Source organism: Microtus pennsylvanicus, chromosome 20 (genome assembly GCF_037038515.1).
Source record: "Microtus pennsylvanicus isolate mMicPen1 chromosome 20, mMicPen1.hap1, whole genome shotgun sequence".
Taxonomy (NCBI): domain Eukaryota; kingdom Metazoa; phylum Chordata; class Mammalia; order Rodentia; family Cricetidae; genus Microtus; species Microtus pennsylvanicus.
In genome coordinates, this window is record NC_134598.1 from 16177420 (window position 1) to 16197251 (window position 19832).

At 40.6% G+C, this 19832-nt stretch overlaps 1 protein-coding gene across 13 annotated transcripts in view; it reads right to left on the reverse strand.

Moving 5' to 3' along the window:
• Kcnc2 (potassium voltage-gated channel subfamily C member 2) overlaps positions 1-19514 on the reverse strand; it is a 171298-nt gene extending 151784 nt beyond the window's left edge. For 3 of the 13 annotated variants that reach the window (XM_075954006.1, XM_075954005.1, XM_075954008.1), the window contains exons 1-2: positions 18739-18905; positions 16898-17603 (exon numbers count right to left, since the gene is read on the reverse strand). In XM_075954006.1, coding sequence (XP_075810121.1) covers positions 16898-17584 — 687 coding nt within the window. In that variant the 5' untranslated portion in view covers positions 17585-17603; positions 18739-18905. Of the gene's footprint in view, positions 1-16897; positions 17604-18283; positions 18672-18738 lie in introns of those variants that run through there. The other 10 variants (XR_012908595.1, XM_075954000.1, XM_075954002.1 and 7 more) reach the window with 9 other exon arrangements.
• Positions 19515-19832: the final 318 nt, after the last annotated feature.

Genomic DNA, 19832 nt, shown 5'->3' on the forward strand with positions numbered 1-19832 from the left:
CCCAACATTCTGCGTTGAGTATTGTGTTATCGTTTATAGTTCTTGTACCATCTCACTTTTCTTTTAAAATGACTTTCCTTGGTCTCTGTTACGTAGTGTAAGGTCTTAGAAACAGGCTTTCTCATCCCCATAGTGATGTATGTGTGTCGCGTTAAGTGCCTTTATATCGCTCCAGCTTAGTTGAAATATCTGGGCATAATTGTGTTTTAAATATAAATATTCTTTGCTTCATTCATCTGGTATCATTTATTCCAGTTTATCTGGGGGAAAATCACTTTTGGATAATCCTAATTTGCTAAATGAAGTCATGAAACAAGAGTGTGCTAAATAAGAATCTTTTTTTTTTTGGCCTTATCTCCTTGTCTGATTTCATTGCTTCCGCAATATCTATTTTTCCTGAGGACACAGTATCCTTCAGCAAAGGTCTTACTTCATCTACTTAGCAGGACAACCAGTGTCATCTGTCACTGCTAGGCAGATACATCTCTGCCTAATGAAGACCTGACATACGCTCCCACTGGCCTTGCTACCCTGGTAAAATTAAAGCACACTAATATGTAAACATCATTTCAACTTAAGGGCATAATTTCTGCAGAGACTTGCGAGCATCTGTTGAGTGGTCAAGGGTCAAGACTCTTACAAATGTATTCTCAGTAGGTAGGTGACAAATTAAAGTGTCACTGTTGTTCGAAGGATGATTTTCAAAAAGTGTTTAAACGCTAGTCTAATAGGAATTTAAATTGCATACTGCACATGGGCTTTGAAACGTCTCATTTGGATTGAGTATTTGAGGACTAGAGTAGATAAAAAAAAAGGTGGGGGAACTGTGGAATAAAAAAGAGAAAAGAAATACCGCTTCTGTGGGAAAGAATCAGAGAGGAATACAGTCTCTTAGGCAAAGAAATCAGGAAGTTATTTAGACCGTGATAAAAGCCTGCTAAGGGCAATAAGCTTTCGAGATCCACTGCACAGTACGGTAGTTAGGATAAATAATTCATATTATATTTCAAAATTGCTAAATGAGAGGATTTGAAATGCTTTCGCTACAAAAAATAAGTATATGATATGCTGAGTTTGTTAATTAGCCTGATTTAATCATTCCACATTACAAATATATATCAAAACATTACATTCTGTCCCATAAACATATATAATTGCTATTTTCAAAAAAGAAAACCTACAAGGAAAATTACCACCTACTATCCATAAATATGGGGAACCAGAAGGATGCAAGACCCTCTGTTACACAACTCCGTAACCACTGAGGACGAGAAGGCTATGGACATATACAATCATGTGGCACATAATGGGGTTCTGGGCAAACAAGAACCATATATACTATGCTGTGCTCATCTGATTAGAAAGGGCCTGAAATATTCTGGTCACCCAGTAATAATATAACGTGGTGGCTGTCATAAAGTGGCAGCATGATGTACTATGTACTTGTGGTAACATGGTATAAACAAATCTACTGTGATACCAGCAGTAGAAAAATCACAATCATATTTTCACAGAATCCCCAATAGCAATAACAAACAGCTGTGCTCCTGGATCATGCATGGGCTACACTAGACTTTTTTTAAAATCATTTTTATAGAATGCACACCTTCTACAGTGACAGACAACATAGTTAACTATAGAACAGCTCCATTCCAGGGGGCCCTGTCCTCAGAGATGACAACTCCATGTGTGTGGCTGCCTGGAAAGGCCTCCCTGTAAAATAAAAGGCACAGGAGGAGGATGGAGATACTACTGATCCAGACCCTGTGTGGACCTATGCTCATTCACACATTTAGTGACTACTGTTTCATATGTAAGTTACATAATCGATGTCCGACATAAGTATGCAATTTTTATCTGTTACACTACATTTAAGTGAATACTTAATGCTTAATAGAATGTTGAATATGGCATTAAGCATATAACGTTATACAAATCTACAACCAAGGAACAAACGGTTGTGTGACATCATCAAGGTCCATCCATCTACATTTGCAGAACTGAACGCTACAACACTCTGACAAAGATGGACTCCCTTGACTTTGTACTTCTCAGTTCTTCCCTTCATTCGGTGACACACAGACACACAACCACAATCTAATGCTAAGTCAAGAACCTTACTCCTTGTTCGGATCTCATTTAAAGTGTTGACATAAAACACAAGGATGAAGATCAGGAAAGAAATTATTTTGTTCCTAATAAAAATATTCAGATATGAAATAAATAGGTTTTAACTAGTGGAGATGCAACTTAAATATTGAGTAATGCAATTCAATATTAGATACAGGAGATAGTGCTCTCTGTGTATGTCTGTGTCTGTGTATGCATCTGTGTGCGTGTCTGTCTGTCTGTTCATGTGTTTCTGTGTGTGTCTGTGTGTCTGTGTGTCTGTCTGTGTATGTGTGGCTGTGTGTGTCTGTGTGCATATACATGTGTGTGTGTGTATGTGTACCTGTGTGTGAGAGTGTAAAAGCCTGTATGAGAAGAGGCCAGAGGAGGACATCAAATGTCCTGCTCTCTCCATCTCTACCTTATTCTTTTTAGACAGGGTTTTTCAATGAACCTAATGCTAGGTTGAAGCCAGCAAGTCCACGGTGCTTGGCTTTTAGATAGCCACGCTACCACTTCCATTTTCCTCATGAGTGATGGAAGCAGAACTCTGATCTTCATGCATGCATAGCAAAAGCTCTTACCCCTTGAGGCATCTCTTCAGCTTTGAAGGTATTTCTTAGGATTAGCCTTTCATGCCCAGTGTAATCTAGAGGAACTTGAAATTCAGATGCAACAAACCTGGTAAGGGAGCTGGATGTGGAGTAACTGTTCGGGATATTCCCTGCTTCCTCTAGTGACTGTCTACAGAATTAGCCATAAGAATGTTGTCCACAAAACACCCCCTTGAATCAAGAAGGAAATTCACTCCTCCGTGAATAGGCTGGTATGACAGAAGAAAGCAAAGGGAACTGATACGTTACCCAGAGATTTCCTCCAAGTGCATGGAGAAAAAGAACAAGCAAGCCTGTCTCCAAACCACACTTACTTTCCTAGACTGTTGCAGGGAGCTGGAGTTCGTGCATCTGCTCTTATACACCCACCATAAAGGCTTGTTTGTGCAGGACCGTCTGCTTGCCCACTGTCCCTGTGCCACAGTCACCCTCAGCCCCTCAGAGGAAAAGGCATTTGAAGAGAATCCATCGCTTGAGATGCAAGAAGGTTAATAGAAAAATAATGTTCAGAAAGAGATTAGCTTTAAAGTCAGGAATGAAAGAGAAGTGTTTTAATTCCCCAAAATTAATATCGTCAGAAGAATCACAGAGGCATTTCACCTATGAGAGTAGGACATAATAAGGAAAGGGGCAAAAGAAAATAAGAAGGACCCTCGGTGCAATGGCTCCTGTCTGCAACCCCAGCACTAGAGAGAATGAAGCAAGAGGGTTGTTGCACGTTCAGGGTCAGCCTGCACTACATAATGAGATCCAGACTAGCCAGGGCTACAGAGTGAGAGCTTTGTCTCAATTTTTAAAAAAGAACAAAAATTTTAGAAAAAGTAAGAGATTTTTCTCAGGTGCTATAATTACATAACAAAAACAGAAAATGAGAACTGATGAATAATGATGCCCAAATTCTTGTATACCATGGCATGACCTTATCTAAAAGAAAAACATATTTGCATATATAATTAGTAAAATTAAAATGGAGACATATATTGGGGTAGGTTCTAATCCACGGCTTGTGTTCTTTACCAGAAGAGAAATAAGACTGATCAGAAAGAGTGATGCAGCCGTGGCCAGAGGCAGCCAAGGCCTTGAGCAACCACCAATCACCAGCAGTGAGTAGCCTGACCTTCAGACCCTCCAGAAGAGGCTAAAACTGCTGATTCCCAGATTTCAGACCCCACAGGTGTAAGAGGGGATGCTCCTGCTGTTTTAAGTCACTAGCTGTGTGGTGGTTTCTCATGGCAGTCCTAAGAAAGCCATGCAGTGAAGTGCTCGAGACATGTCTATGAAGAGAAATGGAAGCTTGCACAAAGGCAGAGTTTTGAAGAACGTTTGCGAGAAGAGAAGGAGTAAGGCTTGCAGATGTTAAGAGATAATTGCATCACTCTGTTAAACCAAGGTGGCAAGGTAGGCCATTCCAGGCTGTGGTAACAATGGTGTGCCTAAGGAAAAGATGAGAACACATTTCTTGTATTCAAGGTTAAAAGGGGAAACTATTGCTTAAATTAAGCCCTATTTTTATGGCAAAATTGGGAACAAGGGCTGAGAGTTTGAAAAGTTACTCAAAGCCTCTGAAGAGCTATAGAATTCAGTGATCATAATTTGTAGCCAAGGAAAAGAAACAAAGGTTTCTTAGAGAAGGAAGTGTGTGCATAAGCGCTAGGAGGACTTCCTCGTCCTTGGATCTGACGTCATCACCTTCTTCCAGCTTTAACTCTATGATGCTTTTCTGTTTGTTTTTATTTTTTTTCCTCACCATTTTTGTTCCTTTCTGAACCTTTCTGAAGAAAACTTTTGTTTGAAGCAACGTCCTGAGGCAAATCCAAACCTTTGAGTCATATACTATTCTAGTTCAAGTTTGTAACTTTGGAATCCACATGGATGACTACATTGGGTAGGCAGGTCTGTGTCGGAGAAATGAAAAATTTAATTTTCTATTCATGAACCTTAATTCAAAGTAGTAGCAACATAAATTCTGTATTTCCTGGAGGGAAGAGTGTTCATCCCTCTCTGTCTTGCTTTGGTGTGAATTATACCTATCAAGAATTTTAAGAGGCACACAACATAATAGTCATAATATCTATAAAATATTTTTGAAATGTGGTTGCTAATACAGAAATATAAAAAGAAAAGAATCACAAGAAACAATTCTAAACATGGTAGTCCTAGAGCCCATGAAGGAATCATTACTATGAGCCAATATCAAACCATAATCATTCAATATAGATTCGTAAAAAAAAAAAGAAAGAAAAGAAAGAAAGAAAAGAAAAGCCCTATTACCAACAGACACTAGACTTGTGCATTAGAATTTCCCAGGCCTTTTGAACCAATCTCAGCTCTAGCATTGACTGAATCTTCTACCCCTTAGTAACTTGGTTGTATTCGTTTACCCACAGTGCTTTGAACAGGCCACGCCCTCCTCTCCTTTTGAAACTTATTTAGGCTCTTCCCAGTAGCTGGGGAAGAAATCTGGAGATATTCTCTTTCTCTTCTGCCTTATTCTCTTCAGGAAGATGCTCCATTCCCAACAGGACTGTGTTGGTCTCCAAAGCACTCTTAACTTGTATCTATCTACTAATGATGCCATGATGTGGCAAAGCCACTATCCTTCCTTTCTCTTTCAGTACATTGCAAACATATTAAGAGCAGGGAATATGTCTTCATTATACCACTTGAAAAATGCATGGTACATCATGAAAATATACAGGATGCTGTTCTAATTAATCTCTATTTAAGCATGGATGACCAATAGTCAATTTCCTAGTCCAATGGTCATTCAGTACCCAGAAGAAAATTCTCAAGGAGAGATAATTTCTTCAAGATCATTCCAAATGCAAGAAAATTTCCCTAAGATTGACTATTACTAAATTCCCCCCAAAATGCCTCAAAAGCAATTATATTAGTTATAGCAATACAAACGATGTTCTTAGAATGGGGCCTGAATTTTTAACACAAATACATTTAGTTTATCTTTATAACAACCATTAAGTAAAATATTGTTATTTTCTTTCTAGTCTGCTGAGCCAAAGGCAACCCCGAGAAATAGCTTCCAAAGATTATACTTCAATCTAAGATGTTGTGAGAATGAAAATTTGTCAGACCGAGTCCAACCGTGAACACTCACCTCAAAACCTACTGGGAGCAGACAGATGGGTTTTCATCCCATTGACCCAAAGAAGATGAAGGGTTTAAAAAGGAAGTGCTGCAAGCTAAGATATCCTGTCTTTACTATAGCCCATGCCCTCTGCCCTTATGCTGTCCTGTCTTTACTATACCCCATGCCCTCTGACCTCCCTATTACTCAGTATCACTTGATGTGATACTCACTATGAAGCATCCATGTTGATTCAGTGCTCTCTTGACCTTTCCTTCGGTTATTTGCAAATGCCTACATATCTGCTGAGAATGAGTTCAGATGCTGTCTACTTTACACAACAGCACAGCTCCCTCCCTACTCTGAGCATTTCCCTAATAGCCCTGTCTCCATTGACAAGTGCAGAATGTAATGCAGGATATTGTAACTATTAAGTTATAGATCTTTTTCTTCCTGCAAATATGTATCCGGAAGCCACATGCCAAGTCTCAGTTTCTTCTGCGTTCTTATTGTGCAACGGAGTCCTGGCCAACTGTTAAAGCAATTGTAAGTTGATAGACACAAATTTAAAAAAGCGCTAAGATCGATGATTTTCACTTTTCACTTGGTTCTTAGTTAAATGAGAATATTGTCGTGTTTTGCAACAATATGCTATTTCGTCATCCAATAAATGCACACCGAGGTAGAGAAAATACGAAAGCATATCAACAAAGAAACCCATTGCAAAGGAGTGTATGAATATCCCTGTCAACTATGCTACAAATCAAATGTCAAAGAGAAACTGTGTAAGGCAGATGAATCAGAGATTCATTAAATCATTGCTATCCAACACTTTTTTAAAGGAACAGGTTAAAGAGATAACACTAAATTTAAAAACTATAAAAAAATCTGATAACGTGAATTGCAACTAAAATATGAGTAGTAGATAAAAAATTTAGAAAACTAGCTAAAACCCAACCTTACTTTTACATCAAGACTAGTCATTTTAATGTCTTTGAAGTCTAATATATTAAATTAAATTTTATGCCATTAATTTGTTTGTATTCTGTGTCTCTACATAGCAAGGTACAATATATTCCATTATGAGACTAGAGATGAATCATAAGATCACCCGTATATGTCATTCATAGTATAAATACAGTAGTTCAACTTTTCAACATCTGTTGATCATATGACAGTCCTGGGAGAGATTCTCTCTGATCTCATCATGCAATTTTAATAGCTATGGAAGAAACCAACACTGTGATATCAGACTCAGTTTAATAGACAAGAAAAAACTGCAGCTATATTCTGCCCATTTTATTTTGGGGGTGTCTTTTTATTTAGAATGATTTTAACTGGGACTTGAATGTGTATGTCTATTATCACAGTACCCATAGGCAGAGGCTGGCAATCTGATTTCAGTGCCAACCTGGTCTACATGGCAAGTTCCAAGCCAGCCAGAACTACATGATGATATCTGTTATACCCAGATCCCCAAAGTCCCCAACAAGGAGACTGAGTCCAATCCCCGTATGTAAAAGCAAAGAGCCTTTATTTTATACAAGTTTGCAAACTCGGTCTTTCCATATGCACAACGTATTGGCATAATCAGAGAGCCCTAAGCTCAGTTACAGTTGGATTTTTTTGGTAGTAAAGGTGGGGGTGAGGGGTTTCTGAGGTTCAGAACTGCTGGTTGGCTGACATTTTTTTAGGGGTGTCCTGGTGAGTGTGCTGGCAGGTGATCCTATCTACAGCGGTTGGAAGGTTAGGCATTTCCTTTGGATGGACTGTTCTTGGGTGGTGTTTGGGTAATCGCAGTTTGTGGTTCTTCCTGCAACCAGAAGGTTAAACTACCGAGGCTCATTTTCTACTGAATCTACCTTCAAGAGTCATAGCAAGCCAGGTGGTGGTGGCACATGCCTTTAATCCCAGCACTCGGGAGGCAGAGGCAGGTGAATCTCTGTGAGTTCCAGGACAGCCTGGTCTACAAGAGCTAGATCTAGGACAGGCTCTAAAACTACAGAGAGCCGGGCGGTGGTGGCGCACGCCTTTAATCCCAGCACTCAGGAGGCAGAGGCAGGCGAATCTCTGTGAGTTCGAGACCAGCCTGGTCTACAGAGCTAGTTCCAGGACAGGCTCCAAAGCCACAGAGAAACCCTGTCTCGAAAACAAACAAACAAACAAACAAATAAAACTACAGAGAAACCCTGTTTCGAAAAAACAAAAAAAGAAAAAAAAAGAGTCATGGCATTGCAGATTTTCTCACTGCTTTCGTAATTGCTCTATCATTTCTCTCTGCAAGATTCCTCAAGATGGACAACTTAAGGATAAATTAAACCATAGTAACTGTGTTGTTTTCTTTTCTTAAACACTAATTTCACTAATCTCATCCAAAATCAATATAACAACATCAATTGAGAGAAATTTATTTGTCCTATGACTACTATTAAGGCATCGATTTAATTACCATACTATATTTTCTTTTAGTAAGCAATATTTTATAATAAATCCATAAATTCAAAACTACTAAAATAAACAACTCATATCTGAATTTCTGGTGTATACTTCAGAACTCAGATGTGAAATTTTTATATACTTTCTATAAAGTGCTCAAAAACTCAATTATTTGACTAAAGGGGTTTTGTATGAATATAATTTGTCATTATGTAGACTTAAATTTAAACGTATTTTTGAGTATGTTGATAATAGTTTAAATGGTTGTATTTTATTTAAAAAGTAGTGTATTTTCTGTTTACTGGATATTTGAAGATGTTTTGGTTAAAATATTATTATATCATTTCCCCTCCCTTGATTCCCTGAGTATTTTTTAACCTAGACAAAAATATTGATATAATATAAAAGAATATGTGTGGCTAATGTTGTTGACTTTTTGTCTCTAAGTCGTTTTCTAGAGAAGCAACTTAAAGAGAAGCACTTGTTAGTGCTGAGACTAACTAACTAAGTATCTACTGAAAAAGATTATCTCGGGCTAGGCATGGAGGTGCATCCCTCAAATCCTAGCACTTAGGAGGTAGAGACGGGATAATCAGAAATTCAAAGTTATCTGCAACTGCATAAGAAACTCAAGACAAGCATGAACAACATGAGACCCTAGTTCAAAAAAGGAAAAAGAAATCAAAAAGCCCCGCTCCCCAACCCCCAATAAACTGTTAGCTTTTATTTCAGCTTTTAAAGATGTCAGCAGTACAATGGGCTGGGTAAGCAGGTGAAATATAACCTTAACTTGACCTTGTCTGCATAACAGAATGTAAACATTCAGTTAGACCCATGAAGAAGGGCAGTACTTTTTGATAACACACAAGTATAGATCTTCACACAAGAATGTGAAGGATAAATTAGATACTCCTGAAGTATCTTCGTGGGATTTTCTGAACACGTTGAGTTCTAAAGATTATCATATTGGAAGAATGTCCTTATTGTGGTCAAGTTTCGGGCGAGACCAGTTATAGCAGTCCTGAAGTGTTTTTAGCTACATATGAAAAGTATCATTTTGCCTAGAGTTTTTTCTGTTCTGATTCCTATAACAAGCATTCTGTCTGACACAAAGTTATAGCATCACTTTACAGTCCCACTGCATGCCTTCGACTAACTGACCACTGTAATACAGTTCAGAAAAAAAAGTGCATTTTATTTCCTGATCTCACAATAATGTCCCATTTCACACGTGTATTGCCAGCAGCCTTAAACACATTTTATCTTCCCTTCTCACCAGTTATCCCAGTATAAACACATAATCCTTGTTAATTACATTTGAAAAGACTGCCCTCTACAAAATACATTATCCATCCCCCATAGGTTAAACCAGGATCTCAAACCTCAAAAAGTCATAAATTTAATGAACCAAACAAGGAAAGATCTTTAGACACCAAGGAGTCAAGCTTTCTGAGTCCGAGGATGAGAAGGATGTTGTTGCGTCAGCAGGTTAATTCTGAGGCTTTAAAGACAGAGGTGGTACAAAGACAGAATGTGGAACTGAAGAAAGCAGCGCTGGACAGATACACCTAAGTTTGACGGTCCCTACGGAAGTGGCACCTTCCTGATATTTGCTTAACAAACACAGATCGATCATTTTAGGCAGAGATTGACCATTACTCTTCCTAACATACTTGTTGCTTATTGGTGGCTAAATGTGTGCATTCAATGGGAAGCACGGGCTAGACCAAGCAACCAAGTTTAAATGGAAAGAACCTAGAAGTCAGATAATCTTAATTCTAGCCCCTTCCTTGATTATCACTAACTATTCATGGTGAGAACATGTCAGTTGTCCCTTCAAAATGAGGAAATTGGGGCAGATGACTGAATTTCCTTCCAAATCTAATTCTCATGAACACTAAAAGTCTATTGCATTTTTCAGTCATAAATCATATGGAAATAGTTTATATTTGAGAGGTGTGTATGTGTGTGTGTATGTTTGTTGGTGTAAATATATATATCTATTTGATATATATCCAATGTAAATTATTTGTGATATATATACATATATATATGGTATTTGGTAGAAATATATATCTCCCAAATACCTAATGTATTCTCAAAATTTCAAACCACATTCCTACAAATCTCCTCCATCTCCTTTCCATATAAAATGACATAAACTTAGTCCTTGACAATGTATTTATCTTTTTCTATATGTAAACACATATATCCCATGATAGGCTATGTTTTCATAGGAAAAATGCAGAGCCCTATATAATAAACAAACATATCGTTTTGAAAGTCCTTATAAGTGAACACATTAAATCTTAGCTTTCAAGTGTGCCAGGACAGCAAACTACTCTCCAGACTCACTCTGATAGATGAGGTTATGAAGGAGATAGAAACTGGAGAATTTTAGACAGTTTTGTAAACATTTAAATGTGTTAGACACATCTCAGAAAGCTCACATGAATAAGACTCTCCCTGCTGTATAAAATATGGGAAAGAGAAAAGGATGGTGTTTTTGCCAAGGCACTTTTCAAATGGAAATAAAATTGCGATTATCTAATCAGTTACCCTTGTGGGTGGATGGATCTACACCTGCACTGAATCTTAGACCTAGGAAATGACGGAGCAGATCATCTTTATGGCTTTCATGACAGAGCCACAGCAAAATGATTTCCTGAGATCAATATGTGGTTAAGAAAAAGCTGTTTTCAATGGAAACAGGAAGCTAGGAGCTAACCTGTTTCTATGGTAACCAGAGCAGCAGCTACCCAACAGCTGTAAGGGGGGAGAAAAAAAAAGGGCAGAAAGTTACAAATGAAAAAAATCAATTCTGGTTTACCTTATTGGTGTGACAGTTCTCGGAGCGCAGTCAGAATTGGGTACAGACATGCTGTTCCTATCCAGGATCTTTAGCAGTAATTACCCTACAAACATCAAAACTTTAGAGATGAAAAGGCGTTTGGGTACAATCCAATGCGTCATTTCCAGTTTTTATTTATCATTCATTTATTGGAGTAAGGCAGAGGCAGATGAACTGAACTCAACTTGTGTTGACTTCAGGATAAGAACAAAGTTCCTATAGCTCCTAATACAGATTTTTCCCCACTTGTTTCTATCTATATTCTCTACCTCAGCTGTCTTCCCCTCCTCTAAACCCACATTCAACTCCCTTTATGTGAAAATATTGACTGCATAGAGTTAAAATTGCCACCCTTCAGCCTGTGGAACAAGCAATAAACCACGTTATTTTATCATAAAAGACTGTCTGAACTGTTCTAAAAGAAAAGCCCCTAAAATTTCAAGCAGAATTGAATTATGATTCTGGAATATATTCATGGTTATTGTTTAGAATACTTGCCACTATATATTTCCTTTCGGAGGCCTGTATTTATCTCTAGTGCCTTTGCTCTTTCATTGAGATAAAACTTAAAGGTTGCCATAATAAAAAGGATATATGATTCAGAAGTTCAAAATATATAAAACTTGAAAAACACATTTACTTTATTTGTAGTAGTAAAAATAAATCATGGTGGTTTAGATATTCAAATGGGAAAATTAGATCTTCATCTTCACAAAAACTTGAACATTCTCTTATTTGCCTTGCAAATAGCCTCTTGACAAGGAAGAAACACTTCATCTCTCATTCAATTTTTTAAACTTGAGCCTACAAGTGAGCTGTTAAAAAGATACATGAAAATCATACTTAGTGTGCCCAACTGCAGTCATCTTTGGTACACCTGGTACCCAACAATAGAGCAACTCTCTTAGTATATGATCATATATGCTACCAAAATTACAATGTAACCAATAAGTGGCTTGGTTCCTTTACTGATCTAATGAGATTCAGATATTCTCTGGTCCTGTTTAATCATCACAATACATTAACTTAACTAGATTTGAATTTATTTAGGAATTATATAGTTAGCGTCGTGGAAAAGGTCTCAAGGACATCAACTTGGATTTGCTTTGTCCTACACTTGGCCATGATTCAAAATAAATAGAGAAAAAAATGAAGAAACTTAGCCACATTCTAATAGTCCACTTGTTTGATATAAGTATAATCTTCATGAAACTAGAAAGGGGCTATAGATTATTCTGAAATTAAAAAAAAAGATTAAAAAACCCTTAAATTAAAACCCCAAGACCATACTAACTGACCTATCAAGAGCACCATTTGTGGTCAATTGGCCATTAACTTTTTTTGAAGGCAAAAAGAAAGATGTTGAAACTTTTGAAAACAAAGAGGTAGAGGCAACAGCTAGATTATAAAAATCTTAATTGTCGTATTAACCTTTGTAAATTTTATTCTGAAATTCATGACATCATCTAAAGATTTTTAAGTAAGGAAAATCATTGTGACAAAAACACACCCAAGACAAGTTGAGGAGGATGAAGACAACAGCACAGTCTGGAGATGTGAGCTGTTGTAGTACTTTGAAAGATAGATAGATAGATAGATAGATAGATAGATAGATAGATAGATAGATAGATAGATAGATAGACAGACAGATAGAGATAAAGATGGATAGATAGATAGATAGATGATAGATAGATAGATAGATAGATAGATAGATAGATAGATAGATAGATAGACAGATAGAGATAAAGATGGATAGATGGAAATCTAAGGTCAAACAGAGTCTCTGGGGTGGAAAAATATGTAACATTATTGGTATCATAACTACAGGTAGAATATAGATTTTACAAGCAAACAATTGAAGAAAGACAAGCTTCTATTTATTTATTTAGGAAAACACTTTAGCGCCTCTGAAATGCTTTCCTGTCTTGCTGGCTTTCCTATTTCAGGTGATGCTTTTGGAAATGTTTTATTATAGATGAAATGATGAGCTTTTTGAGAACAAAGAAGTGTATCTTCTGCATTGCCCTCCCTTTATTTTATGTAGATTCTGGTGTAGAGCAATTAAATAATAAATACAACCTGGAGAGACAAGATTTCTAAAATAAATTCACAACTGGCTACCATCATTTGTGGAGTCAGACGTGCTACCGTTGCGCCACGAGGTCCTCCCTTACCATCATTTGTGAACGAGCTATATATGACCATTAGAAAAAAATCCTTTTTGAACATAGCTACGAAAAGTGGAAAGTCTGCCTGGTAATTAAAGACAGGCATAAGTGACCACAAACGGGACACACTCTCAAACAGAAGTGAGGCCAGCCAGTCACCTCACTTCACCCACAAAGTAAAACTGGGATGAACAAAGATCAACATAACCCCTCCTCCTTTAGCACTTGAGAATTGGGCATACATTTTTTTTAAATGTTTTCAAACCTGGTGAATAATACCAGAGTATTTTCAGAGTAATAGTGACTCTGAAAATATCTACCAGCTCTACCAAAAAATTTCTGCCTATGGTGTTCTCTTATTGCACTGAATGTTGAATAAAAGCTCATCCTCTAAACCATAAATGTTGATCTGCAAGTACATACATAACGCTTTCACAAATGCATCCCTCCCTGCCGGTCACTATTTGCAAATATCGTCAATACCATCAACCGAACTATCTCTCCTTTCTTTCCTGATCAGTTTTCCACAACAAATTTCCCTGACAATTTAAATGGCATTTTTTAATAAATTTCTTATTAAAGAAAAGAACTCATAAGTATGACAGAGAAACTTACTGACCAAAATCTCTCAAATATCTACTTATATCATAAATTAAAATTCTAGATAAAGAGAACATGCCAGCCAACAAAAGACAAAATTACAGTGCCATAAAAGTCAACTGCCATTTCCTATGACTAGTATTTTAGTGTGACCATGTATGTCATAAAAGTCGAAATAAAGCAGATATCTCTTTGACATGGAAAATCATAAAGCAAATAAAAAAATTAGTATGAAAACTAAAAAAGAAGCACAGTTAAAATTGTTCATCTACATATTTCAATAAAAACATGAACTAATGTAAAGGTAAAAAGTTTACAAAATATTTAACTTTATTGAGAATGAGATTTGTGACAATAAGGCCATAGCTGATGCAAATCATTTTGATAACTGATTTATGTTTCCCAGACTCACACCACTTGAGCCTCCTCAGTGGTATAGTCTGGTATCATTAACTCAGGCCATAATGGAGCTCAAATATTAATTTACTTATGAACTAATCTGTGCTATCTGATTTAGGTAACCTTTGGTGATCTGAAAAGGTGCTTTTCTGAACTCAGAGTCTGCAAACAAAAGTGTGTACACTGACTAGCCAATAGCAGAAAGTTCCAACACAGTTCATGATAGAAGTGAATATCATCACATATTTTTATCCCTTTGTTGATTGGTGTCATGTAAAATTTCTACCAGTCAAAGTCCTAGAATGTATATATACATTTTAAAATGTCATAAATGACCTTTCCAAGAGGGAACCCAAATTAATGTCTTAGGCAACATTTGATCACGAGAGCAATAGGATTTGCAGAGATGCCACAGTCTAGTCGGTTATAATCAGAGGTTTTTGTGGGAAGGGGTTGGGAAGATGTCATGACACCAGTAGAAAATTTGATGTATGACCTTGGTCATTTCTTGACATCTGAGCCTTCATTTTCCTCATCTCATTTAGGAAAGGGAAGGTCTTTTCTAGGTGACTTCTAAAACAGATTTCAGGCCAGTGACTGTCAGCTGATTTTGTTTTTCCCCTCTCCTGACCTTGTGGTAATCTCTTGATTCTTTCCTCATCTACAGATACAGGTCAAATCATCCACATAATTACAACAAAATCTTAAGTATGTTTTTTAGCAAACCCAGTGGCTATCAAGTCAATGGATTACTCTTTGGCTAATAATAAATAGAATCAAATTTCATAGTAAGAATAAAAGTTGGGCACCTTAGTGAGCTTTTAGTTATAAAGTCTGGCTTACAATGAAATACAAAACAAGCTGAAGGGATCATGCTATGTTATCAGGAGGAAAGATAATAAAACATCCATCTATTCTATTGTACACAGACTGAAGAAAATGGTCACATGATGAGCCTGAAAATAAAATCAAATTATCTCTTTAACCACCCAGGGAGAAGAGAGCACAGTTGCACTCAGCTGAAAACCAAAAAATACAGAGTAATGTTTATGAGCCTGTGATTTTATTTATATAAATAAGTACCTTTTTTGATACAGGGCTTCTCTATGTAGCCTCACTGTCCTGGAACTAGCTCTGTAGTAAACCAGGCTAGCCTTGAACTCATGGATCTGGCTGCCTCTGCCTCCCAAGTATTGGGATTGAAGGCATACACCACCATGTCCATCTATCCATAATCACTTATAAAATGAAAACTCTTTTTGCAATTATGGAATACTTTTAAAAGCAAAACTTTAGAATTAACATTAGTACTTCCATGTTTGAATTTAGGAATGTAGGGCCATGCTAAAACTAAAACATGACTTTAAAGCCGGGCTCAAGAAATCATTGCCCTTTTGCATTTTCTTTGTGTTCTACTTCTGCCTGAAAACAACACAGATAGATATGCATACTTCTGAGGTGTGTCGGAAGTATAACTCCCTGAAAGTTAGTGGGCAGATAGTGGTATGATAGCTAAGATGCAGGGATTTCTTTTGTTCAAGGAAAACTGGCCAAGAGGATGGAGCCAAACTTAGGCAGGGAGAATTACCATCCTGCAGGGGTGAGGGGTTTTTTCTGGATAGCAAATACAAGATATACGCAGTTGGCAAAGATTTACTAAATTCAGTGTTCTGTCCCCAAATATAATTAAGACCAATTCATATACTGTATTATTTTGGTTGTTTTTGTTTCTCCTATTTCCTTTAAACTGGAGACACCATCATTGGTGATTTCTGTAGTCCCTTCATGGGATTCTGGGAAGTTAACTGGGAAAGACATGGACTAAATTTAATCTCTCACTTAAATGATAAACCAAAAAGAAACATTGAGGTTAAGAATATAACATGAAAAAGTCAAGAAAAGTTTTCAACCATCAGCGTTATTTGGTTATAGAGAACAGAAGACAGCTCAAAGAGGTGATGATTGCAGGATCAACCTGAAAGGAACGCTGACCCGCCTAAGAGGAAGGACACCCAGTTTGAGGATCCCGAGGCAGGATCATTGGAGACAGCAATTGCAACAACGCAGTTGTCTTCTCCCTTGGAAGGAGACAAGCTCAAGAGCATCCTCCCCACAAAACAATCCTCCCCGCACCCCTACTTCCACCCAACCACATAGACAGGAATTCTATTTCCCCTCTTTCAGCCCTCGTATTAGATTCTTATTGGAGCTACTGCCCTGGTGAAACAGATCTGAGAGATGGGCCTCATTGAAAATGTCACATTAGGACGGGCAACGTGCTCCGAAACACACCTTCGCTAAAGGAAAAAGTTGGAAAGAGAAAAGTTAAGGCAAAAACTAAGGTGAATATAGATAGTAACGGCATCAGGACACAGCTCTGGACTCTTACATGGGTCTCACCTACTAAAGCAAATCTGTTTGAGTGGGAGATCAGTGAAGTGACTGTCGGGGAGAATGGAAAGATGGGGTAAGGGTCTCTGGGCTTTCCCTACCCCACATGAAGCCCTTCGAAAACCATCTCTACTGAGCTCTCTCCTCCTCTTCATCTCAGGAGCTGTTGGAGAAAAGAACCAAAGTTTGAAGGAGAGTTGAGAGAGTTGGTGCCACAGGGAACTGTGGAAGATTCGGGTCTTACCCTGGCGGCTCTGGATGAGTAGGGGTCCTCAAAGAGGGCCCACATGCGGGGCTGCAGCCTCCTCCAGCGGCCAGACTTGCCATCGGGTCCTCCCAGCCCTGCTGCATCCTCAATGCCCAGCCTCTTGGCCGCCAGGTCCTCATCGTCACCAGGGTCGCCCCCGATGAGATCGGGTGTCTCGAAGATGTCCAGCGCCTCCTCCGCGTCACGGTGCTGCCTGTAAGTCATCCAGCAGCAGGGCTCCACGTCGGTCTCGTCGATGCCCCAGAAGGCCAGCTCCTCCTCGAAGAGCGGCCCGCACACGTCGGCGGGGCAGTGCAGTTTGCCTGTACGGTAATAGTTGAGCACATAGGCGAAGACGCCCGGGTGGCGATCGAAGAAGAATTCGCGGCCTCCCCCAGGGTGGTCTCCGCCGTTGCCACCGTGGGAACTACAGTTGCCCGCGCCGCCCTCGAAGCAGCTGCTGGGGACCGGGGACAAGGGAGGCGGTCGCGGCGGCGGAGAGAGCGGAGGGGGCAGCGGCTGCAGCTTGTCCCCCGCAGCGGTCAGGCAGTCGCCCTGAGGTTCAGAGGAGGCGAGAAGGGCCAGGCGCGTTCCGGGAAGGGTCTTGAGAGTGCTGCGGTAGGTTTCATGCCGGGTGCCCCCGACATTGAGGATCACCCTCTCGTTGTTCTCGATCTTGCCCATCTCTGTGGCTCAGACATGACTAGGGGAGGCGAACACAGCACCAAGTTAAAGCTCTTGTGAGTCCTATACGCGCCATGACCCCCCCTACCCCCACCTCAGCCCAAGAGTGCCAAGATGCCTAGCTCGCCAAGTGCGAAGGACCCTCCCAGGAGGAGCTTGGTGTCCAGTCCTGTCCCCGCCTCTTGTATCATGCCTGGCCCAGGTTCCCAGAGAAGGAACAACAGTTGAGTCTTCCTTGACCTTCCAGGAAACCTTTTCTCTTGCGGCACACAGTCCACCCTTGGCTCTGACCTCTCCTTCCTTTTTGCCCTCCACCGTGTTTCTCGTCTATCCCTGCCAAATCCAACCTGCCTTAAGCCCCCAAGCCCCTCTTTCTTTTCCCAAACCCTCCACTGGTTCACTCCCCAGACCCTTTCCGCCACCCATCTATGCTCCAGGCTGTTCCTCTCCTTAGATGGACCCCCCTTCCCCACTATCCCATATCTCCCTCAGTACCCCTGCCCCTGGTCTCAATGTAATTCCCTATCAGGGAGTTGGGTTGGCTAAGGCAACTTAGCAGTGTTGAGCGGGGGCCCTCGAATGCTCCAGCTGCCTGCCTACCCTTGGCCAACCCTGAACAGCACTCTGGTCTCCAGTACTCAGGGACTACCCTTTGCCCGCTGGGCTCCCGGCTCACCCCCGCCCCCACCCGCAACCTACCAGGCAGAAAACTGAAGAGAGAAGTCACAACAACAACAACAACACACGTCCCTGCTGCCTGCTCCTTTCACCAAGGAGACCTCTGACTAATATCCTCATCCAATTTCCTTTTCCCATTACTGTTATCCTTGTTGCTAATGTTATTATTACTTGGGAAAGGAAACGACTAACTAGGATCCATCTTTGAGGACAAAAGTGAGCAATCGATCCCACCCCTCCCCCTTCCCAAGAAAAACAAACATCTTGGGGTGGAGAGTCTGGAGAGTCGGGGGTTGCTTTCGAGGAGGGGTGAGGCCCAGGAGAAGCCGCAGAAGGCACACCCCCTGCGTTCCTGAACTGGAAGACGGGCTGTTTCAAGTCTCTCCCTGGGGCTTCGCATCTACAATTTTACAGCTAGGCAGGGGGATGCCCGCCTGCACCGCCCTTCCTTTCTCCCCTTCCTCGTCCCCGGATACCTTAAGGAGACAGGGAGAAAAGTGGATCTGCTTGGGTCTCCGAGTGGTCGAGGTTTTCCCTGCAGCCAGACGGAGTCTCTGCGGCCAGCTGAGCCTCCCTTCTCAAAGGAGAAACTACTTGTTGGCGTTTTCGGGGTTCAGGTGGTTGAGCCGCTTCTCTGGGTGCTGAGGTCGGGGAGAAAGTCCCCGCCCGCCGCCCGCTGCGCTCCCCGCCTTCACGCTGCTGCGATCTGCGGGCTCTCCCATAGCCACGCTGCTCCGCGCCCAGAGTCACCATCGCGCGGGGCTGGGCGAACCATGGAGCTCGGGGCGGGTCCAGCTGGCGTAGCCCGACCCCGCTGCAGACCTTCTGCCCGGCTGGCTGTGACTAGAGCGGAGGCCGACCGGAGGGCAGGGGGCGGGGGACGACGGGGAGCTCACCCAGTTGAGAGTAAAGGCGCCCAGCTAAGATTTGGATCCACAGCTTTGGTCCTCCCCCCACCCCCGCCCGAAAGCAGCCTCTGCTAGAGCTGTTCCTTCAGCACCGCTCGCCTGAGCACACAGCTAGAATGGGTGGGTGGGTCTGGGGAATCTAGGCTGAAGAGCTCCATCCTTGCCCTCTCTGGAGCTTTAGCCTGCTCTCTTTAGGCATAGTTCTCCACACCCCGCCACCCCACTGTCCCACCCCTCCCAACAAGTGAGCGAGAATCTAAAGCCAATTGCCTCGTTTCCTTAATGAAGGCTGGCAGGGTTGATCTGTTTACAGGTGACAGTGGCTTGCCTTTCCCGTGTCTTCTACCAGGCCCCACTTCCACGCTTCACTTAAATGTAGGTTTCCAGTCACCACGTCACGGTTATATAAAATAAAATAAGTTTTCAAAGTTGATCCCGGGAACAGAAGGCTCCGAAAAGTACAACTTCAGCTTCCTTTGTCTGAAATAACCAAGCAACCAAGCAAAGCTCTCATCAGCCAAGTCCTGCTTAATTAACCCAAATGTCTGTTGGGCCTTGTTTGTGCTGCTAGTGCTGACGCAACTAAGCTTTATAAACTGCAGGGTATCCCAGAAGAAACGTCTTGTCCCACAGTTCCTGAATTCAGGATACGTCCTTCTGTA